Source organism: Phodopus roborovskii, unplaced genomic scaffold (genome assembly GCF_943737965.1).
Source record: "Phodopus roborovskii unplaced genomic scaffold, PHOROB, whole genome shotgun sequence".
NCBI lineage: Eukaryota > Metazoa > Chordata > Mammalia > Rodentia > Cricetidae > Phodopus > Phodopus roborovskii.
This window is the reverse complement of record NW_026126448.1, coordinates 19,983,602-20,007,409: the sequence shown is the minus strand read 5'-3', so window position 1 is coordinate 20,007,409 and position 23,808 is coordinate 19,983,602. Positions and strand designations below refer to the sequence as shown.

Genomic DNA, 23,808 nt, shown 5'->3' with positions numbered 1-23,808 from the left:
CTTGAACACCTGATCTCCCTGCCTTTTCTTCCCAATTACCAGGATTACAGATGTACACAACCATGTCAAGCTGTCATTCACTACTTACAGCAACTATTTCCTAGTGTCCCTCTCTATGTTTCCATGAGAGCTCTCTGAGGATGAGTTAACATGGCTCCCTCATCTTCTCTGTGCACGCTATTTAGCAGGGGCCCAGGTGCATGTTTCTCAAATGCAGTATTGACTCAGAGATTAAGCAAGGCACCTCTAAAGATATTTTTACCATGAGCTCTAAATTCTCATGTATTGGCAAATTGTCAAGCTGAGACTATCACAAGTTATCTATCTACCACAACCATGATGATGCGTCATGACAGTGTTAGAAGAAATAGAGTAAAACGTCCTCGCCAGCATGAAACTTGCAATCTAGTGTAAAACAAAGGGGCATACATATAAGGATGGAATCCTTACATAGTTAAGACTAAGAAGTGTTGAGTGGCATGGGATTTCAGAGGATCACTATGAATTAGAAAGGAAAGTTGACTAAAATGATTTTGCAATATCCAGAATCAAACCGGGGGTGGGGGGGTGGGAGGGTTTACTCTCGTTGCACAGATCATCTGCCACTGAGCTACACTATATACTAGCCCTAAAAGATAAAATTTAAGATGTTTTTCTTTCAGACTAGGCACATGTCTGTAATTCCAGCCCCTTGGGAGGCAGAGGCAGGTAATCTCTGAGTTCCAGGGCAGCCTGGTTTACAGAGTGAATTCCAGGATAGCCAGGGCTATATGGAGAAACCTTGTCTTGAAAAATAAAACACTAGGGTTGTGTAGAGAAATCTTGTCTTGAAAAATAAAAGGAGTTAGAGAGATGGCTTATTGGTTAAGAGCACTGACTGCTCTTCTAGAGGTCCTGAGTTCAATTCCCGGCAACTACATGGTGGCTCACAACCATCTATAATGGGATCTGATGCTCTCAGTTTGCATGCAGGGATACATGCAGACTTCATACCTAAAGGAAAAAAAAAAAAAAAAAAGAAAGCTGAGTGTTGGTGGCAAACACCTTTAATCCCAACACTTAGGAGGCAGAGGCAGGTGGATTTCTGTGAGTTCGAGCCTGGTCTACAGAGCTAGTTCCAGTACAGGTTCCAAAACAATACAGAGAAACCCTGTCTTGAAAAACCAAAAAATGAAACAAAAAAGCCCAACACAAACACACACACACACAAACACACTTTAATATATAAAATGTGGGGCTAAATAAATGGTTCAGTAGTTAACACTGACTGCTCTTGAATGGAACCCTGATTCAGTTCCTAGCACGCACATGGTAGTGGGCATGTAACTCATAAATGTTTAAAAATCACAAAAACAGACAGGTCGTGGTGGTGCACACCTTTAATCCCAGCACTTGAGAGGCAGAAGCAGGCTGATCTCTGAGTTCCCCGGCAGCCTGGGTTACAAAGCAAGTTCCAGGACAGGCTCCAAAGCCAAACAAAACAAAACAAACAAAAATCACAAAAACAAAACAGGAATGCTGAGATATAATTGGACTAAGAAGGAAGGGAGGGAAGAAAGAGAGAGAGACTTGTGGTATAAGGACCACCTTAGAGTAAGGAGGTAGAAGAGAGTTTGATACTTAATACTTTTTTGTTTATTTCTTTTGAAACAGAGTCTTGCTGAGTAGCACAACTCTGCCCTGTATTCCTGACCCTCTTCTTCTACTTTTCAAATGCTGGTATTAGAATATACAAGAGTTCTCTAGTTTTTTTGTTTGTTTGTTTTGCTTAATACTTTTATATTAATTTTTAAAATTTTGGGTGTATCTTTGTATGGGATTGTACATATAAGTGTAGGTGCATATGGAGACCAGAAGAAGGGGTCGGATCTCCTGGAGCTGGGGTCAGAGGCAGCTGTGAGGCACCAGATGTGGTCAGGTCCTCTGGAAGAACACAATGTTCTTAATTAATCTCAGAGCCACCCCTGCAGCACAGCACTCTTCTTTTTCTCTTTTTGAAAGTAGGCTTTCAGGGTTTTCTTGAACTCAGTATGAAGCCTAAAACTCAAACTAGTGCTGGAATGACAGTCATACAGCCCTACACTTACTGCATTTGTACTTCTTCAGGCATTCCTTCTGTACATGCTTGCAGGAATGCATTAGGAACCGTCTTCCCATGTGTGCACAGAGAAGCTGGCATAGTATATGAGATGATATTTTTGTATTAATAGGATGACTTTAAAATAGGCCTAAAGAAGCCAGGTGTTGGTGGCACACACCTTTAATCCCAGCACTCCAGAGGCAGAGGCAGGCGGATCTCTGTGAGTTCAAGTCCAGCCTGGCCCACAGAGCTAGTTCCAGGACAGGTTCCAAAGCAATACAGAGAAACCCTGTCTCAAAAAACAAAACAAAACAAAACAAAACAAAGAACCGAAAAACAACAACAAAAAAGAAAAGAAAAAAAATAGGCCTACAGCTTAACCTTTGTTTCCCCCAAATGCAGGGTAATATCTAGAAGGCTGTTAACTAATTCTAGGAAATGTCTAGGGTATATCTCAGTGATGAAGTACTTGCCTGACATGGGCAAAGCCCTGAGTTCATACTCCTATCACAGCAGATGATAATTCTCAGAGCTTTCCTTAATAGCATAATAGAATATATTATATTCAGCAAGTACTTTCTTTGAGAGAGAGTACTGGGGAAAAGTGGGGCATGGTGGCACATGCCTGTAAATCCAGTACCTGGGAGTGGCAGGATAATCAGAGACTTAAGCCTATGCTAGGTGCAAAGCAAGTTTGAGAACAGCCTGGACTTCAGGAAACCCAATCTCAAAACAAACAAAACTCCAGTGAAAAGACCTAGTAACTATAAAAACGTTCTGGACTGTCACCAGTGGTCCAGTACTTCCTTAGTATACAGAAGGCCCTGAGTTATATCACCAGCATCTCAAATAAAATAAAGCCATTTAAATGATTATCAATTTTTTAAAAAAATAAATCTATTATAACATATTTAGAGTTCTCAGAAGAAATGAAAGTACCAAGATTCTGTCACCATTCTTGACTCTCCAGGATATTTTAGATTCATAATAAATAATTTTTTCTAAATGTCTTTTAAGCACCATGTGAAGAGGGCCTGGAGTAGAGATGGTTGATAACCTATTTAGGTTCTGGTTAGTAAACCTGGGATCTCAGGTGGGGATGGTAATGAACACTTTTTTCTCTGTATTGCCCTGGCTATCCTGGAACTCACTCTGTAGACCAGATTTTGCCTCATGAGTGTGGGAATTAAAGGCGTGGGACACTACCACCTGCCTATGACAAACATCTTTAATCCCAGTTTTTTAAATAGCATTCCTTTATTTGACTGGTTCATAGGTTTTTTGTTTGTTTGTTTGTTTGTTTGTTTGTTTTGGTTTTAGTTTTCTGAGACAGGGTTTCTCTGTGTGGCTTTGGAAGCTGTCCTAGAACTCCCTTTGTAGACCAAGCTGACCTTGAACTCAGAGATCCGTCTGCCTCTGCCTTCTGAGTGCTGGGATTAAAGACGTGTGCCACCACTGCCTGGCTGCTGCTTCATACAATTTTATAACTATCATTGAAATTGTATTAAGAGCTGAGCTGTGGTGGTGTATGCCTTTAATCCTAGCACTTAGAAGACAAAGGCAGGAGGATCTCTATAAATTCGAGGCCAGTCTGATCTACAAAGGGAATTCCGGCCAGAACTGTTACACAGGCAAACCCTGCTCAAAAAACTAAACGAAACAAACAAACAAACAAATTATATTGAGAACTCAAAGACTTTGGCCACACATCAAATATGCCACGAACCTAAAGATAACTGGTTCTGCTTTTTGATTGCACAGAATCAATAACTGATTTATACAGAAAACTAAATATCATCGTAAACTTGGGCAACATCTGAAAACTATTGGTGACACAGTTGTGCAGTGAATGTGACAAGTGCACCTGAACCACACAAGCTGACAGCATGGCTCCTGACTTCACCTGGCCTGAAACACTGCACTCCTTCAGTGACTTACTTTCTCTCCAGATAATTATCAGTGCAGAATGACATTCTTTGTAAGTCAGAGACACACTGGGAAGACATTTAGTAGGAACAATATAACAAAGACAAACAGCAATTAAGTTAGAGCGCAGGGTGGAGCCTTGACTGCCAGCCACTGAGTGCCACCATCATGTTCTCCTTATGGGGTTGCAAGTGACTAGCCTGGGGCTGGGCTATCTTCTGGCACTCTAAGCTATATGTAAAGTGTTTATTAAGACAGGTGGAGAGTTGAGGTACAGCTCAGTGATTTAGCTAGCGCTGCCAATGACCATGAGGTCCCGAGCTTTATTCCCAGCAATGCAAAAAAAAAAAAACGACAAGCAAAACCCAACAACTAAAGCTGGAAATTATGGCAACGCCTATAATTTCAACACTATGGCATTTGAGGCAGAAGTATCACTTTCAATTCTAGGCCATGCCTAAGCAACTTACCTTACCTTGTCTCAAAATAAAAAGTAAAAAATAAGCTGGGTGGTGGTGGCCAAGGTAGGGGGAAATCTCTGAGTTTGAGCCAGCCTGGTCTATAGAACAAGTTTCAGGCCAACAAGGACTACACTGAGAAACCTTGTCTTGGGGGAAAAAAAAGTAATAAAATAAAATGTAGCTCAGGGATAGAACCCTGGGCTTCCATGTGACAGGTCCTGGGTTCAGTTCTTAGAACTGCAAGAACAAAGAAACACAACATTTAAATGTTTTAAAGAGGATCACATGATTACTCTGGTTCGAGTGTATAGGATTAATGAGATGCGATGGGCGAGCTGTTCTAGGCTGAACAAAATGACGCCAGAGTCAGAGTGGTAGCAGTGGCATTAGAGGCAGGGAGGACAACTGGTGTTAATAGAGAGGTGTCTGGAAAGATTTTACAATGGCGTAGGAACTGAGAGAAAAAAGGAGAAACCCAGTAGAAAGACTGGGCATGTGGCTTTGTCACAGGGTATCTATCCAGCATGTATAAGGGTCTAGGTTTAATCTCCACTAGTCCAAAGGAAAGAATCAAGAAAGGAAAAGAAATAAAAGGAATTGCTACCCATCCCAAAAGCAGGAAAGGGAAGAAGAGGTTTAGTGCAGTGCCCAGGTCCCCTCCAGTGTGCCAGGTGACACCATTGACAAGGTTGGAGAGTATGGGGGACGAGTATAGTTTTTTAATTATTTGTATTTTATAGGTGTGTGAGGGTGTTGGATTTGGAGTTAAAGACAGTTGTGAACTGCCATGTGGGTGCTAGAATTGAACTGGGGACCTCTGAAAGAGCAGTCAGTGCTCTAAACCACTGAGACTTCTCTCCAGCCCAGAGTACAGCTTTTGTATTGTTAATTTATTGAAACAGTTTCATGTGTATGGCAGGTTGACCTAGAACTCCTGGCCCTCCTGCCTCTATCTCTTAAGTGCTAGGATTGCAGGTGTGGGACACCACACCCAGCTCAGGAATAAAAGTAGCATAGTGATTATTGCAAGCATAATGAGTTCAGTAAAGTTATTTGAGATAGAGATGTCCAAATGTGCTTATTTGCTTAGCAGTTAGCTGCATTGTGGTGTGAAATTCCAAGGGGAAGTCTGCACCATGGAGATGGGTCAGCATCTGTGCAGAGTGTACAGGCCATGCTTTCAGATACCAAGGTGTCAGAATTAAACCCTTAGCCTGACTACAGAAATGAAACACTTAGGATATCTGAGCCTGTGAATGTGGACATTGAGGAAGATCTGCTTTACCTAACTAACTAACCTAGCCCATGAAGGTCCCAAATAGGTCCCGCCCTGATTAGCTTCTAAGATCAGATGACTTGGGTGTGTTCACAGTGGTGTGGCCTTAAACAGATTGCATAGCCTCCTGTTTAGTGGTGCTCTGGTGATCACTGGTTACCCAGTGTAGTTTCATATTTGTTTGTTTGTTTATATATACTTGGTTTATGTGAGTAATTTAGTTCTGATAAGAACTTAAATAAATAAATAACTAAATGCTGAAATGTCTAGATTTCAGCAAGGGTCATCATTTCTGGGTCATTGTGCCCCTTCCTGTCTTGCGCTGTCTGCTGGCTCTGCTTTTTGTCAGGTGATTTTATGAAAAGGCCTATCTTGTGCTTGAAACAGCACTCCTATATCTTGAGCACTTAAAGCAGTGGTTCTCAGTTTTTGGGTCATGACCCTTTGAGAGTTGTATGACCCTTTCACAGGGGTTTCCTAAAAGCACAAGAAAACACAGATATTTGCATTATGATTTGCAACAGTAGCAGAATTATAGTAATGAAGTAGCAATGAAAATAATGTTATGGTTGGGGTCAGCACAACATGAGAAACTGTATTAAAAGGGCCTCAGCATTAGGAAGGTTGAGAACCAGTGATTGAAACTGAGGAAAGGGCTGGAGAGTTGGCTTAGAGTTAAAGAGAGCATGTTGCTCTTCACAGGACCCAAGTTCAGTTCCCAATACCCACATCAGACAACTTAAAACCACCTGTAACTCTTTGCTCTTCACAGGACCCAAGTTCAGTTCCCAGTACCCACATCAGACAACTTAAAACCACCTGTAACTCTTTTTTTTTTTTTTTTTGGTTTTACGAGACAGGGTTTCTCTGTGACTTTGGAGCTTGTCCTGGAATAAGCTCTTGTAGACCAGGCTAGCCTCTGAACTCACAGAGATCCTCCTGCCTCTGCCTCCCCTCCTATTCTTTTAGGTGTACACACACACGTATGCATATACTCACATGCAAGTGTGTGTGTATATATATACAAACAATCACATGGTTTTATACACGTAAGTAGCATAAATCATTAACGTTATTAAGGAAAAAGTAGCAAAGGGGGTACATGTAGCAAATGTTAATTTACTTAGAGTGAAGTGAGTTGTTTCATTGTCCTGGCATTAACTGCTAAGTAGTCCTGGACCTCATAGAGTTTAAGTACAGTGGGAAACTTGTCAAGGTACTAAGGAAGTGATGTAAATATACTTATTCTACTCCTTTTGGGATAAATTAAAGCAAATGTCTTAACTCCGTGCTGTGAATATTAATTTTTTCATGATTTATGTAGTTTGTTTATCGATGGACACTTTTACAACAGGATTTATGATGCTGGATCGGAGAACAACGCAGCAGTTGTAGCCGTAGAAACCCATACGATACACAAAATTGAAGAAGGAATCGGTGAGTTTTTCTGCCATTCTATCCATCACCTTTGACTTCAGCTTGTTGGTTGGGGGTCTCTGTATGCTTTTGCTCTTAAATCTTTAAGGGTGGCGAGCCTGGTGTTGGTGGCTCACACTATTAATCCCAGCACTCGGGAGGCAGAAGCAGGTGGATCTCTGAGTTTGAGGCCAGCCTGGTCCACAGAGCTAGTTTCAGGACAGGCTCCAACGCTACACAGAGAAACCCTGTCTTGAAAAACAAAACAAAAAAAATCTCTAGGGATGGAACCTGCAATCTTGTCCAGGCCAGGCTGGTGTTCCATTATGGAGCAGTGTCCCCAGACTATGATTTCTGGCCCTTTATGCTTTATTTTATGTCCCCACCAATGCAGGTAGCCTACTGATACTGACAATTAAGATGGCAGACTTGCCAGACATGTGGCACATGCCTTAAATCACAGCATGCAGGAGGCAGAGGCAGACAGATCTTTGAGTTCCATCCAGGCTCCTAGACAGCTGGAACTACATAGAAAAACTGTCTCAAAAACCAAAAAAAAAAAAAAAAAAAAAAAAAAAAAAACCCAACCAACCAAAAAGATGGTAGACCTGCCATTTGATCACGTAATGTGTTTTTTGTTTATAATAATCCTACAAAGAGGAGTGGGATAAAATGTTTAGTTTGAGTTGATGTGGGGGATCTCTAAGTATCATTGTATGTGTGTGGGGGGGATTAAAAACAAAACAAAAAACCCATGGGGCAGGTGATATGAATCTGAAAATCTAGCTTCTTGGGAAGCTGAGGCAAAGGAATCACAGATTTAGGGCTTGTCTGCACTCCAGAGCAAGTTCAAGGCCAGAGGATTAGGGATATAAACTCTGGCACATAGCATATGCAAAGACTTAGATTCAATCCTTAGTCACCCATCCTCCCCACCTCTACTCCCTCATAACACTGGGCATGGATGAGGCATTCCTATAATCTCAGCAGTTGGGAGGCTGAGACAGGAAGGTTATGTTTAAGGTTGGGTTATATAGCAAGTCCTGGTCTTATAAAAATAGCCCCACAAAGAAAAGGGGAGTTTTAGACTGACCCCTTTCGTTAAGACTGAAGAGGGATAGTAAGTATTGATGGGAAATTGTTAATGAAAGAAAGCTTAGAAGCCAAGCAAATCGGACTTTCTTGTATTTTTTTGCTGTGTTCTTGGGAAATTAACTTCTCTTTTTGAAGCCCATGGATTTAAATGGAAAACATAGGAAGTGATTACCATCTCACAAGATTAGTAAGAACTAAAATGTTGGGTGTGTTGTCTCATGCCTGTATTCCTGGCACTGTGGAAACAGTGAGTTCAGTGACTGGAGAGACGGCTGACTCAGTGGTTAAGAGCACTGGCTGCTCTTCCACAGTACCCAGGTTCAATTCCCAGCACCCATGTGGCAGCTCTGTCTGTAACTACAGTTCCAAGGGATCCAACACCCTCACACATACATGTATACAGGCAAAACACCAATGCAGATCAAATAAAATAAATAAATTAAAAAAAAAAAGATCAGCTGTTCAAGGCCATCCTTGGCTTCATAAAAAGTTCATGTCAATTTGAAACTGCCTCAGAAAACAAAAGAATTATAATATTAGCACAACATGTAAAGGTTTATGATAGGGTTGACCATATAGCTCAATGGTACAACACTTAAGTAGCAGGTATAATGGCCCTGGGTTTGATCCTTAACAACATACAAAACAAGAGCATATGAAGGGCTGGAGAAATGGCTCAGCAAATAAAATTACTTGCTATGTAAGCAGGCTAGCCTGCTGCTTGAGTTCAATCCCCAGAACCCACATAAAGGTGGAAGAAGAGAACACACTCTACGGAATTGTTCCCTGATCTCTAGAGCATGATGCCCCCCCATAAGAATAAATAATATTTTTAAATTAAAAGAGAGAGAGGCTGGGCAGTGGCGGCATACTCCTTTGGTCCCAGCACTCAGGAGGCAAAGACAGGTGGATCTCTGTGAGTTCTAGGTCAGCCTGGTCTACAGAGTGAGTTCTATGACAGGGTCCAAAGTGACACTGAGAAACCTCACCTCAAAAAACCAGAGAGAGAGTGTGTGTCATTAATGTCTTAACATATTGGAAACTTGGTAAGACATAGATAGCTGTTATGTCAAACTTCAAAAGTATTCCTCGGGCTGGAGAGATTTACTAAGTGGTAAAGAGCACTTGCTCCAAGAATCTGGCTTAGATTCCCAGCACTCACAGGGTACCTCACAGCCATCATAACTCCAGTTCCAGGACATCCACTGTTCTCTTCTGTTCTCTGCAGGCATCAGGCAAACAGTTGGTATACAGACTTACATGTAGGCAAAACTCTCATTACATAAAATAACAACTTCTAAAAGTTTTTTTTTTAAAGAGTGCCCTGTTAGTGCTGGGAATATAGCTCAGTTGGTAGAGTACAGAATCATTGGTACTGTATACTGAGTTCAAGGTCAGCCTGAGCTACAGGAGACCCTATCTACAAAAAAAAAAAAAAAAAAAAAAAAAAAAAGCTGGGTGGTGGTGCTTCACACCTTCACACCTTTAGTCCCAGCACTCAGGGAGGCAGAGTCAGGTGAACCTCTGTGAGTTCAAAACCAGCCTGGTCTACAAGAGCTAGTTCCAGGACAGCCTCCAAAGCCACAGAGAAACCCTGTCTTGAAGAAAACAAAACAAAACAACCACTAAATGTACATTCCAAATATCAGTTTAGGGAAGGATTGTTCACTAAACAGTGGGTTGCTTTTTCCATTTTCAGATGCAAGCAGTATAGAGGCAAATGAGGATATGGAAATTGCTTACCCTATAACCTGTGGAGAGAGTAAAGCCATCCTTCTCTGGAAGAAGTTTGTGTGTCCAGGAATAAATGTGAAATGCGTCAAGGTAATTGTCTCCAGTCTTGAGGTTTTGCTTCAGTGCCTTATCTCTCTTTCTCCAGATCCGCCTCTGCAGGCAAGGGCAGGGCTCTGACCTAGGGTCTGGGGTGTGCTAGGCCAGTGCTCTGCCCTGAGCTGTGCCCCCAGCTTCAGTCAGCGGCTTTCTGCTTTGCAGCTGTTTTCATCTTTACATTTTTTTTTTTTTTAAACTTTAGTTATTTTGCGTGGCACCCATGCTTGCAGCAACCTGTTTTTTCCTTTTACCATGTGGATTCATCTGAGGATTGAACTCTGCTTGTCAGGTTTGGCAGCTGCTGCTCCAACATGGCTTGGGTCCTAGAATCCTGGTTAGAGGCATCAAGGGAATGAAGAAAGACAGCCACATGTACAGTAAACCTGGGGCCAGGTGGAGGTTCTCTAACTGCTACCTGGAATCTCAGGGTGTTATATTTTAGGTATAGCAGAGAGAGACAGGTTAGATAATCTTGGTAGTAGGTCTCTGTAGGTATAAACATCTGGGAGGACGAAGCTGCATTTGCTAGTCTGTGCACACACTGATCAAGCACTTGTACTTGGATTTGTGAGCCTGGGCAGTATGAGCAAAGGTTTTGCTAATTGCCCCATGATCTGAGGCTTTGGGCTTTTTCAGCATGGCTATGCCCATGTCAAAATACATATCCGCAGCCAGGCATAGTGGTGTATACCTTTAATCCCAGGACTTGACAGTCAAGAGGCAAGGACAGCCTGGTCTGCAGAGTGAATTCTAGGACAGCCAGGGCTACATAGTGAAACGCTGTCTTGAAATAACAAAGAAAATAGACATTCCCTCAGGACTTCACTCACTCAGGACTTGCCACTTCCTACTAGCAGCAAATACCTTTATCTACTGAGCCATCTTGCTGTCCCCACAACTTTTTTCTTATGCTGTCACACTAGAAAATAAGGATTTTGAAATAAAATGGGCCTGGTTCTACTTCCACTGGAGCATGTGCAAGAAAGCATTATATGATGCTTTGGTGGTGGTGGCAGGACCTTGTGCATGACAAGGGCTGTCTCTGTATGGTATCTGATATATAATAATGTTTGATAATTATTTGCAACAAGTAAATGAATAAATGGCTGGAACTCTTTTCTACCTCTGTGATTTTGAGCAAGTTATTTAGTAACTAATATTTCAGAGCCTTGCCAGCCATTGTGGTGTATACCTTTAACCTTGGCCCTTTAATTCCAGCAAAGATAAACAGATCTCTAAATTCAAGACCCACCTGGTGTATGAAGTAAGTTCCAGGATAGCTGGGGCTGCTCAAAGAAACCCCATCTTAGAGAAAAAATTCGGAGCCTTATGTATTAAAACAGTAACCATTCCCATCAGTATACATACATATAAACACACACACTCATTTATACAGCACATACACTGTGCTGTAGTGAATGAGATCATATATGTAACATGCCTTGAACTGGTATGCATCATAGGCTTTATTCAGAATTGTTGATAAGAGTAAATAGGATGTAATAGGTCATGCCTGTAATCCCAGCATGGAGGCCATAGGATTGATTTAAGTTTGAGGCCAAGAAGTAATAGAGTGTGAGACCCTGTCTTGAAATATTCAAAAGATATCTGGGTAGTGGTGGTGCATGCCTTTAATCCCAGCACTCAGGAGGCAGAGACTGGCGGATCTCTGTGAGTTCGAGGCCAGGCCTGGTCTACAAGAGCTAGTTCCAGTACAGCTTCCAAAGCCACAGAGAAACCCTGTCTCAAAAAACCAAAAAAAAAAAAAAAAAAAAAAATTCACAATGTATGGTGGTGCATGCCTTTAATGACAGAACTCAGAACTTGGAGGCAGAGGCAGGTGGATCTCTGTGAGTTCAAAGCCAATCTGGTCTACATACATGGAGTCCTAGATCAGCCAGGGCTATATGGTGAAACCCTGTTCCCCCTAAAAAAACAAAACAAACAAATGAAAAATCTCATGAGAGCCAGGCATAGTAGTATACACCTTTAATCCTAGCACTTGGGAGGTAGAAGCAAGCAGTTTGATGTGAGTTCAAGGCTGGCCTGGTCTACAAAGGGAGTTACAAGCTAGTCAGAGCCACACAGTGAGACCCAGTCTCAAGGAAAAAAAAAAAAAAAAAAAAAAAAAAAAACCTTGGGGCTGGAGAGATGGCTCAGAGGTTAAGAGCACTGGCTGCTCTTCCAGAGGTTCTGAGTTCAATTCTCAGCAACCACATGGTGGCTCACAACCATCTAAGATAAGATCTGGTGCCTTTTCTGGCCTGCAGGCAAACATGCAGGTAGAATACTGTGTATCTAACAAATAAAATCTTAAAAAAAAAAAAAAAAAAAATCATGTCCTCAGAGCGTGTGTAAATAGTTGTTCATTGTGCTTCCGTTGGTGGCCATAGTGGTTTTTGCCTCCTTTGGTAGCCGTAGTGACCCTGTACATTGTCATGTTGTCACCATGGGAGTTCAGTGGTGCCAGCCTAGGCTAAGAAGGGTTTTAGAGTTCTGAGTGTTCTTGGTTTCTACTATATTTACTCTTTCTAATATCTTGAGTCCTTAAAAAATAATGAATTAGGGGGCTGGAAAAAACGGTGCAGTGATTAAGCACTGGCTGTTCTTCCAGAGGACCTGGGTTCAGTTCCCAGCACCTATACGGCAGCTCACAACCAGTTTATAACTCCAGTTCCAGGGGATCTGTCACCTTCTCCTGACCTCTGTAGGCACATAAGATAAAAATAAATCTTTAAAAGGGTCTTTAGTGCCACATAGTGTTGGTGCATGACTTTAGCCCCAGCACTCAGGAGGGAGAGACAGTCAGATCTCTGTAAGTTCAAGGCCAGCCTGGTCTACGTAGGTAGTTCTAGGACAGCCTCCAAAGCTACACAGAGAAGCCTTGTCTTGAAAAATAAAAAATGAAAAAAAAGAGTGCTGGAACTACAAACGCGGTTCACGGATTCCACTTTTTAAGTGATTTCTGGGAGTGCAAGCAGTCTGTAGATTTCTTCCATTACTTGAACAGTCCCTGTTCAAGTTATTGGACCCAGCCCCCTGCTTCAGAATATAAGTGGATTTGTAGATGCTATGTAGCATGTTTATTTCTCATCCTTATCCTTGTAACTTTGTCCTAGGAAAGGATAGGTACTCAGAGAGGGATAATGTTTGGCACCATAGGACATGAGGTTGGGTGGCACTGATATGGCTTGTAATATTGTCTGGAGTTTTTGTGTATAGCAAGTGGCATTATTTCGTTGTTTCCTTGTTGATCTACCTGAGTTGACACTGGACAAATATGTATTTTTCTTTTTTACTTTAGTTCAATGATCAACTGATCAGCCCCAAGCATTTTGTTCATCTGGCTGGCAAGTCCACTCTGAAGGACTGGAAGAGAGCCATTCGTCTGGGTGGCATCATGCTCAGGTGAGTGCTGGTGACAATCACATGCACCTCCAGAAGCACTTAGTCAGGGTAGAATCTCCCACACTATTTGACCTTCATCAACCTGTCCTTAACCTTTTTTTTTTCTTGCTTTGTGATACTAGGGATGGAACCCAGGGCTTTGTGCGTGCTACGTAAGCAGTCTACCACTGAATTATACCCCATAACCTCTAACTATTAAATCAAACTAATTAACTTTTCCATCATCTATCTTAGATTTTTAATTCTTTCTTTTTAGTTTTTTGAGTCTCATTTAGTTCCATTTAGCCTACAGCCTGCTATGTAGCCAAGGCTGACTCTAGCATGCCTGGCTTAGGGTGATGATGTCAGGAGGCTGGACAGAATCCTTGCTTGGCATAGAAGCTCCAAGTTGCTGATAGTTCTCCCTGTCATCCTCACGTTGAGAAAGCAAAGCTGGTTGCTGAGTAAGTGTAACAGCCATGATTGACAGATCCTGGGATAACCTGTTAAAGTAGAAGACCACTGTTGAGAAATACCAGGCATAGTGTTTGCAGTCTTTGCCATCATTGTGTAACAAAAACAGATGTCAGTGTATGGAATAGCCCCTACCCCACCATTTATTTTCCTCCAACAAGTTTGCCATTGTAGTTTTCCCTCTTGAATGTGTTAGTTAGTATGCCTTAAATGTTTGCCTGCTGATAGAAAGAAAATTTAAATGTAAAGCATGGGGCTGGGGAGATGGCTCAGCTGTTACAAATGCTGGCTGCTCTACCAGAGGCTCTGGGTTCAGTTTCCAGCACCCAGATGGTGGCTCTTAACCCTCTGTAACTTTAGTTCCAGGGGAATCCAACACCTTCTTATAGCCTTTACGGAAATCAGATGTGTACATAATATACAGACATACATGTAGGCAAAGCATTTATTTATTTTTATATTATATGCATTGGTGTTTTGCTGTGGATGTCGGGTCTCCTGGAACTGGAATCACAGACAGTTGTGAGCTACCACGTGGTTGCTGGGAATTGAACTCAGGACCTCTGTAAGAGCAGCCAGTGCTTTTAACCTCTGAGCTATCTCTTCAGCCCCCTAAAAAACAAAAATTTTAGGGTCAATAATTAGAAGTGTCCAGCCAGGTGTAGTGAAACCTTTAATTTCAGCACATGGAAGGCAGAGGCAGGAGGATCTCAAGTTTAAGGTCAAGCTGGACTACATAACCAGTCTGGTCTACATAAAGAGACCCTGTGTAGGAAATAGCACAAACAAGTGGCTGCTTCCATTGGGCATTTCTCAGTGGTGGATACACATTCTTAGCAGATCCTAGACCCTGGGCTCATTATAGTTGAATGATTTGAAAGGAATGTCTGTCTTTACCTTTTCTGCTTTGTTCTTGACTTGTTTTATCTGCCTAGGATGAGGAGAAAGCATGGGCCAGTTCTCCACAAATGTTAAAAGGACTAAAAATGCCTAGAGATCTGTTAGTGAAAGCCAAGACATGATGGCATGGAGTGTACTATGATTAAAATGCTTCCTGGTTTTGCTCATGGTCTGTAATAGCAGGGTCTCATGGATCTTGTTACAAGGATATTTTCCAGAAGGGGTTTAACACCATCAACATTGTACAGTATTTCTAGAAGACTTGTTAATTTTGTAAACTTACTTTTTCTTTGTTTACTTTTTAGTGGATTACTTTTTGCTGTTAGATTGAACTGACTGCCTCACACATGCTAGACAGACTCTACTGCTATGCCATAGCTTCTAGCAGCTAGAATCTAGCCCCTTCCTTTTCCTCTTTCCCTTTTTCCTTTCTCCCCACTTTTCATTCTTCTCTCTGCCTCTCTGTCTTCTGAAATGTTGTATCTCTAAAAGTGACAATAAACTAGGCATTCTGAAACGGATACTAGCCAGGCATGATGGGTGATGCCAGTCTCTTATCTCAGTTGAGAGATGGAGACAGGGAGGGGTCAGGGGTTCAGGACTATTCTCTGTAACATTTGAAGCCACCCTGGCCTACCACCTGTATCTTTCTGGTCTAGGAATACTAATTCATCAGAATGTCTTACAAAATATTTCTGAGTGCTATTTCTTAGTTGTGCTAGGATATAAGCTAGCATTCTCGCCTTGTGGTTCTTTTAAAGTTTTTTTGTTTGTTTGTGTGTTTGTTTTTCAGAGATAGGTTTTCTCTGTAGCACTGGCTGTGAAGAATACTGATGTTGAGGAAACTCAGAAGAGAAATAGTGGCCAGTGTGGTCAGGACCAATGAGCATTTATAATTCCAGTTAGAATTTATGCAATGTGATGGCTTCAGATATTATTAGGCTCCTCTGATCTTCCTCATGGGCTCAGCAGATTATCCCCGTCTGCCCCTTAGTTCTCACAGGTGCAATGTATGCTGATCTGCTTCTCGTCTCTCTGTACAGGAAAATGATGGACTCTGGACAGATCGATTTTTACCAGCATGACAAAGTTTGCTCCAATACCTGCAGAAGCACCAAGTTTGACCTTCTGATCAGCAGTGCAAGAGCTCCAGTGCCAGGCCAGCAGACAAGTGTGGTGCAGACCCCCACCTCGGCTGATGGTAGGGGGTAGGAAACCACCTGGAAAGCCACTGTGTGCACCAGCACGTCCCTCCTAACTCATTGTGCTTGTTGTTTGATTTTGCTTTTGAGGCCCTGTCTCACCATGTAGCTCAGACTACACTTGAGTTTACTGTGATTTCCCAAGTGCTGGGATCACAGACATAAGCCACCATGCCTGGTGTCCCTGGTATTTCTCCATTTCCAGGTCTTGTTAGCATTGATGTGCTTTTGTGCTGTGTCGTAAGGTATTACAGCAATCTTGGCTGGAGTCTAAGCCCTGGAAACAGATTCATTTTTTTCTTAAAATGACTTGTGTTTTGTTTGGTTTGAGACTAGATTTATGTAGCCCAGGCTGACTTTCAATTCATAGCTGTTCTCTTCTCTCAACCTCTAGAATGCTGGGATTTCAGGCTTGAATCACTCTTGTCTGGCTCCATCTCTCTGTCTCTCTTTTTTTGGGGCAGTGTTTTCAAGACACTGTTTCTCTGTGTCCCAGAGATCCTTTTGTTTCTGCCTTCCGAGAGCTGGGATTAAAGGCATGTGCCACATACCCAGCATGCCTGGCTATCCTGATTTATTCTTATTGGCCAACTCTCTGTCCTTGTTTTTTCTTTTTCTTTTTCTTCTTCTTTTTTTTTTTTTTTTTTTTTTTTTTTTTGAGACAGGATTTCTCTAGCTTTGGAGCCTGTCCTGGAACTCACTCTGTAGACCAGGCTCACAGAGATCCACTCGCCACTGCCTCCCGGGTGCTGGCACTAAAGGTGTGCGTCACCACCTGGCTTATTCCCAGCATTCTTATTCTTACAGTATGTACCAAGCATTGGGAAGATGTTCTGTACCCCAGGGCTTATTCAGTGCTCTCACTTTCATGCCACTGTCCAGGCTTGTCAAGGCTGAGTGGAGACTTGATAAGACTGGAGAGGTAGACGAGAATCACAAACTTCTTCAAATGGTGAGGAGGCCAGGCAGGCATCAGTGGCTGTGCTGAGCAGACTACTGCTGGATCAGGAAGTTCTGTCTGAGTGAGGTGGGCACACACTGAGCCTCTGTGCTTGTTTGTTTGTTTGTTTGTTTAGGTGGGCTCTTCCTATAGAACCTTGGCTGTCCTGGAATTTACTGTGTACACCAGGTCAAATTTAGGGCCAACCTTCTGTTTTGTTGTTGCTGTTGTTTTGTTTGGATCTGACTTGTTTTGAGACATAGTCTGATTATGTAGTCCAAGCTGGCCTAGGACATCTCCTGCATCTGCCTCCTTAGTGCTGAGGTTTCAGGCCTGTTATCTGTGCTCAACTGACCTTCAGTGCTTTTGGGTTTGAGTCTGGGGCTCCCTCTTATCATCTGGGGGAGAGGGAGGGAGGAAAGGAGAGAGAGGAGAAGGAGAATACAAATGAATATGAATTCTGATGGATTTAGTCATGGCCTCTGGACATAACCACAATTGCATAAATGTGTCTCAGCTGCCATTAGAAAGCCTTGGTGGGGGGGGCACCCATGCTGTCCTCAAACTCATGGTGACTTTTCTGTCTCAGCCTCCCAAATGCTGGGATTATATATAGTCCTGAACCACCTCACATGGCTTTGTGGGGCTGGTTTTGGTTTAGTTTTGGTACACTCTCATATTCTCACCAATAGGTGAGTAAAAATCAAATCTTTTGGAGCCGAAATGCTCCTCAGTGAAGTGTCTAGCATAGAATTTTCATGTATTTGGTTCTTTTACTTAGGAAGTGAAGAATAAACCAGGTGGTGGTAGCGCACACCTTTAGTCCCAGCACTCAGAAGGCAGAGGCAGGTGGATCTCTGTGAGTTCTAGGCCAGCCTGGTCTACAAGAGCTAGTTCCAGGACAGGCTCCAAAGCCCAGAGAAACCCTGTCTTAAAAAAAAAAAAAAAAAAAAGAAAGAAAGAAAATGAAGAATATTTCAAAATGATTTCTTTTTATTTGTCAATTTTACTTGATTGTTCATGGCCTACTATGTCTCTGGTTACTGCTATCCTCTGGTATAGAGCTCACACATGTCTATATTGCTGACTGAGCCACTTTGGTGTTTTTCAGTTTTTTGTTCAGCTTTTTAGAGACTATTGAAAGTTAAAGTAAGTGTGTGTGTGTGTTTTAAGATTTATTTGAAGGGACTGGAGAGATGGTTCAGAGGTTAAGAGCATTGACTGCTTGCTCTTCCAGAGGTTCTGAGTTCAATTCCCAGCCACCACATGATGGCTCACAACTATCTAAGATTTTAAAAATATTTAAAAAAAAGATTTATTTGAATTGTGTGTGTGTGTCTATGTATCTGTGTGGGTGTGTGCGTGTTTACATGGAAGCCAGTAGAGTTGGATCCTCTTGGAGCTGGAGTTACAGATAGTGTAGACTGCCTGAAATGGGTGCTGGGAATGGAATACCAGTCCTCTGCAAGAGCAATATGTGCTCTTAACCACTGAGCCTTCTTTCCAGTTCCATGTCTGTGTCTATTATTCATGGATCTCTTATCTGAATTTTTTATTTGTCTGTTTCTCTTGCTTTCTCATTCCAGGCCGATTCACTACTTATGGCAGCTTCAGATATTCTAGATGCTTACTACCATATATGTTTGTAGGCTTCTGACAAGTACACTGCTTTTAAATGATCCTAGGTCTTTTTTTTTTTGTTTTTGTTTTTTCAAGTCAGGGTTTCTCTGTATTGCTTTGGAGCCTGTCCTGGAACTAGCTCTGTAGACCAGGCTGGCCTCTAACTCACAGAGATCTACCTGCCTCTGTCTCCTGAGTGCTGGGATTAAAGGCATGTGCCACCAATGCCCAGAAATCCTAGGTCTTTCTTATCTTCAGTAAGTCTATAGTGGGTAGCCTGGCAGGCATACCTACTCTCAGTCACTTTCAAAAACATCTGCCTGGGAAGCAGACTGCCTTAGGAAGATTTTTTCTTTCTTTCTTTCTTTCTTTCTTTCTTTCTTTCTTTCTTTTTTTTTTTTTTTTTTTTTTTTTTTTTTTTAATCAGAGTAAAAAGAAAGCTTTTTCCTTTGCAGGCAAGTTTTCTTTAGAAAACTTAGTATCCATCCTGACTTACCTAGAGATCTGGATTTTAAACAATGGGCATGTAGGCAAGAGGCAGCTTGTTAAAATCACGAGGTCTTTCTGTCTGATAGGAGAGAGGATAACCCTGACTTTTCTTCATACAATTGACTGGCTTTGTTTCTGATGGACTTGCTTAGGTAACATCACACAGATTGCCATCTCAGAGGAGAGCATGGAAGAGGCCGGGCTGGAGTGGAACTCAGCTCTTACTGCTGCTGTTACCATGGCCACAGAGGAGGGCATAAAAAAAGACTCTGAAGAGATTTCAGGTACTTTCCTGTGTAGCCCATGTCCTTCTGAGGTAGCTCATGTCCTCCTGTAGGTTTATGGCCTTGTTTATGAACAAAGCAGACCTCTTTGTTGCTTCTGCTGGTCTTCCTAATAAACATGAGTATTGACTATAGCTGGGATAATCTCCTTGTAGTCATCCTGCAATCGTCCTGCAAAATCACAGTTTACACATGGAGGGATTGAGGTTTAAGGTCATTCCAGACCAGTCTTGCAATACATGTCAGAGCTGAGCTGTTCGGCTATTTGACTCCGCTGTCTATGCTTTTCTTATTATCAGCTGTCCCCATCTCTGGTATATTTCTTGGGTAAATCAAACTTGGAGATGTTAGAAGGAAAATAGCAGGTGGCTTAAAGTAGAGTGACTATTAATTTCCTTAGAAGGGACCAGGAAAACCTTCATCACTTTCTCCCTCTAATCATTCATTTAATAAATATTTGATGCCTGTTTGACACTGTTCCTATTTGCTGGATACATACATGAAGAGATTTAGCCACCACCCTAGGGAAACTTACAATCCCTCCTACCCAGCTGCTTGGTTTAGTGTAGAACTAGAGGGAATATCTTTAATTAATATTTAGTTTAATATCTTTATTAGCTAACCTTTATAAAATTAAGTCATATCTAATTGAAAGCAAAATTAAAATTGAATTTAATCAAGTAATACTTAGTCTTAAATATTGAATGCCTATTTAATATTTAACTGGATATCTTTATTGGAGTGGGATGTCTGTTTTTATAGCCAGAATCATAACAAATCAAGGGCATGACAAATTGAGGCAATTATCCCAAGCCCCTAGTGATGGAAGGGGCTAATAATTAAGTACCAACACATGGAGGCAGCTAGTCTTTCATGTTTTAGTACAGAATCCTTTTGAATTGAATTGAAATTAATAGTATAGACATATGCTGAGGTATCTGGGTAATGTCTCTGTTTACCTTCTGTCTTATTCCTCTTGTGCCAGAGGACACGTTGATGTTCTGGAAAGGAATAGCTGATGTAGGGTTGATGGATGAGGTCATCTGTAATATACAGAAGGAGATAGAAGAGCTTCTCAGGGGCGTTCAGCAGCGGCTCATCCAGGCCCCCTTCCAGGTCACAGGTAAGTGCACTGAGCCTGGTAATTGCTTTTGCTCTTGAATATTCACAACTGTACTCAGGTTACTATTGGGCCCACAACTCCAAGGCAAAGGTATCATTATTTTCATTTTACAGATAAGAAAAGTAAAGCTTGTAAAAGTTAAGTCATTGTTTTTTCATGGTTCATGACTGTGTTTTGTTCATTTATGTGGTCCTAGGAATTTAACTTGGCCTCAGCATACTAGGCAAGCTCTTTTCTAATGAGGCATATACCCAGCCTTATTTTATTTTATTCATTAACTGGATTTTAAACTTTGGTTTGCTCATATCTTGTTGTTTTGAAGATTTTACTCTTAGTTTTTAAATGTTTTAAAAATTTCTATTGCTGTGATAAAACAACATAACAAAAGCAACTTGGGTGTGTGGGGGCAAGAGTTTAGTTTATCATGTGCTTCCAGGTCACACTCTTGTCGCTGAGGGAAGTCGGGGCAGGAACTCAAAGAGGCCAGGAACCTAAGAAAGGCCATGGAGGAGTGCTGCTTACTGGCTTGCTCCCCATGGCTCCCCGAGCCTGTTTTCTTATAGCACCCAGGACCACCAGCCCAGGTTGACGTTGCCCACAGTAAGCTGTACTCTCTCACATCAGTTATCAATCAAAAAAAGGTTTCATGGAGTGGAGAAATGTTTCACAGGTTAAGAACACTGGCTGCTCTTCCAGAAGACCCCACTCCAATTCCCAGCATCTACATGGCAGCTCACAACTATCTGCAACTCCTGTTCCAGGGGATCCAATACCCTCACTGACATACATGTGGGCAAAACACCATTGTACATGAAATAAAAATTTAAAGAAAGAAAGAGATAGGAAGAAGGAAAGGAAGAAAGAACAAAATAAAGAAAATGCTTCGTACTAGGCCATGGTGGTGGCACGCACCTTTAACCACAGAGCATTTTGGAGGCAAATTTCTGTGTTCCAGGCCAGCCAGGGCTGTACAGAGAAACCCTGTCTCGAAAAACAGGCTTGTGCATAGTCCACTCTGATGGGAATATTTTCTAAATTGTGGTTTTCTCTTCCAACATGAATCTAGCTTGTATTGGTGGCATAAAATTATCTCTCTCTCTCTCTTTCTCTCTTTCTCTCTCTCTCTCTCTCTCACACACACACACACACACACACACACACACGAGTCTCTGTGTGTGTGGGATATGTGTGTGTGCACATGAATACAAGTGCCCATGGAGGGCAGAGGCATCGGCTCCTCCTGGAGATAGCAATGTGCACCACCACTTAACACGGTTCTGGGAACTTAACTCAGGCCTTCTGAAGTAACAGTATGTGCTCTTCATTTGTTTGTTTTAAGACAGGATTTCTCTGTGTAGCTTTGGGCCTGTCTTGGAATTCACTTAGTAGAGCAGACTGACCTGCAGTTCACAGAGATCTGCCTGCCTATGCCTTCCCTCCCAAGGGCTGGCACTAAAGGTGTGCACCACCACCCGGAAGCAGTATGTACTCTTAACCACTGAGTGAGTGGTCCTCCTAACCCCTGTTGTTTTGAAGCAGGATTTCATGTAGCCTGGGCTGGCATTGAACTCTCTATGTATCACAGGCTGACTCCTCCCCTCCCCCTCCTTTAGTCTATCAAATGCTGTCATTACCCCACACCCAAATGTTTGCTTTGTCCTTTTACATTGTGCTAAAAAAGTCTCACCCATCTCTTTTACCTTTCTTTTGATGTAAGTGTAATGTATGTACATATACATATGTGCATATACACATGAAACACACACACATAATAGGTGAAATCCACAGGTTTAGATTAGTCTCATAGTCTATTTAAGACCTTGTGAGTTGTTGTTCATTTACAGCTATTTTAAATATTCTCAAGGTTATTGCTATTGTACTATAAAGGGTATTTTGTTCATACAAATAGGATTATGATGAGGCCTTGTATGTTCACAGAACTCTTATATTTGTTATTTTTTTGTTTTTAGATTTATTTGCTTCTTTTGTTGTTTTGGTTTGTGGGTTTGTTTTGTTTGTTTTGGTTTTGGTTTGGTGTTTTGAAACAGGGTTTGTCTGTGAAGCTTTGGAGCCTGTGTTGGCACTTATCAATAAACCAGGCTGGCCTTGATCTCATAAAGATCTTCCTGCTTCTGCCTCCCAAGTGTTAGGGTTAAAGTTATAAACTACCACATTCAGCTTCAATGTGTATTTTTTGTGACAGCGTCCCATGTATCCCAAGCTACTCTCAAACCTTATATAGCTAAGGTTGACCTTAATTTCTCATCCTCCTGTCTCCCCCTACTGAGTGCTGTGCCTAGAGGTCTGAACCAGCAAATCCAGTTTTATTTACATTTGTTTATCACTTATTTGTTTGTTTATTTGGGAGGCACAGTATCAATGCTATAGTGCATATGTTGAGGCCAGAGGACAACTTGCAATTTTTTCCTTCTATCACGTGGGTCCCAGGAATCAAACTCAGGTCATTGGGCTTGGCAGCAAGTACTTTTACCTACTGAGCCATTTCACTGGCCCTATTTACTTATTGTGTGGGCCTTGCAGATGAAACCAAGGACTTTGCATATACCAAGGAAGTCCTCTATTACAGAGCGAATTTTCACCCTGTTTAAATCAATATGTGTGTGGAATGAACACAAGCAAATAATACAGAAAGCCGAAGTGATTGTTTTCATAGTAGTTAAGAAGGGCCTTATGGGTCATGAACTTTGAGCAGAAATCTGAAAATAATGAGCTGGGAGCTGAAAATAATGAGCTGGGAGCTGAATATAATGAGCTGGGAGCTGGGAAAAAGAAACTTTGAGGCAGAGAGAACAAAGATCTTGGAGTTGCAGAGTCTGGTGAGTACCAAGAATTTAGGTAGCTAGGTGGTGGCTCACACCTTTAATCCCAGCACTGGGGAGGCAGAGGCAGGAGGAGGATCTCTGAGTTTGAAGCCAGCCTGGTCTACAAAATGAGTTCCAGGACAGCCAGGTCTATTACACAGAGAAACCCTCAAAGAACAACAACAGAAGAATTATAGAAAACCCCAGTGTAACTGATGGATAAGGCAGTGGTAAGGCTGAGGGTGCAGATGCGTAGGTATGTGTGTGAGAGTGTGTGTGAGTGTGTGTGGTGGTGTTTGAGATAGGGTCTCTGCATAGCTGTGGCTGTCCTAGAACTTACTATGTAGACCAGGCTAACTTCATTGTTGTCTTTCCCTCCTGAGTTCTGGGAAAGATGTGTGCCACTACATCCAGCCATTTATTTGGTTTTTTTTGAGACAAGGTTTGAATCTGTAACCCAGTTGGCCTTCAGTTCAAGGCAGT

At 41.9% G+C, this 23,808-nt stretch overlaps 1 protein-coding gene across 2 annotated transcripts in view; it reads left to right on the top strand.

Annotated features, from left to right (window-relative positions):
* Gmeb1 (glucocorticoid modulatory element binding protein 1) overlaps nt 1-23,808 on the top strand; it is a 35,467-nt gene that overhangs the window by 7,492 nt on the left and 4,167 nt on the right. Inside the window, exons 3-8 of one of the 2 annotated variants that reach the window (XM_051188976.1) lie at nt 7,068-7,180; nt 9,954-10,078; nt 13,389-13,492; nt 15,889-16,046; nt 19,249-19,380; nt 20,366-20,503. In XM_051188976.1, coding sequence (XP_051044933.1) covers nt 7,068-7,180; nt 9,954-10,078; nt 13,389-13,492; nt 15,889-16,046; nt 19,249-19,380; nt 20,366-20,503 — 770 coding nt within the window. The remainder of the gene's footprint in view (nt 1-7,067; nt 7,181-9,953; nt 10,079-13,388; nt 13,493-15,888; nt 16,047-19,248; nt 19,381-20,365; nt 20,504-23,808) is intronic. The other variant, XM_051188977.1, reaches the window with a different exon arrangement.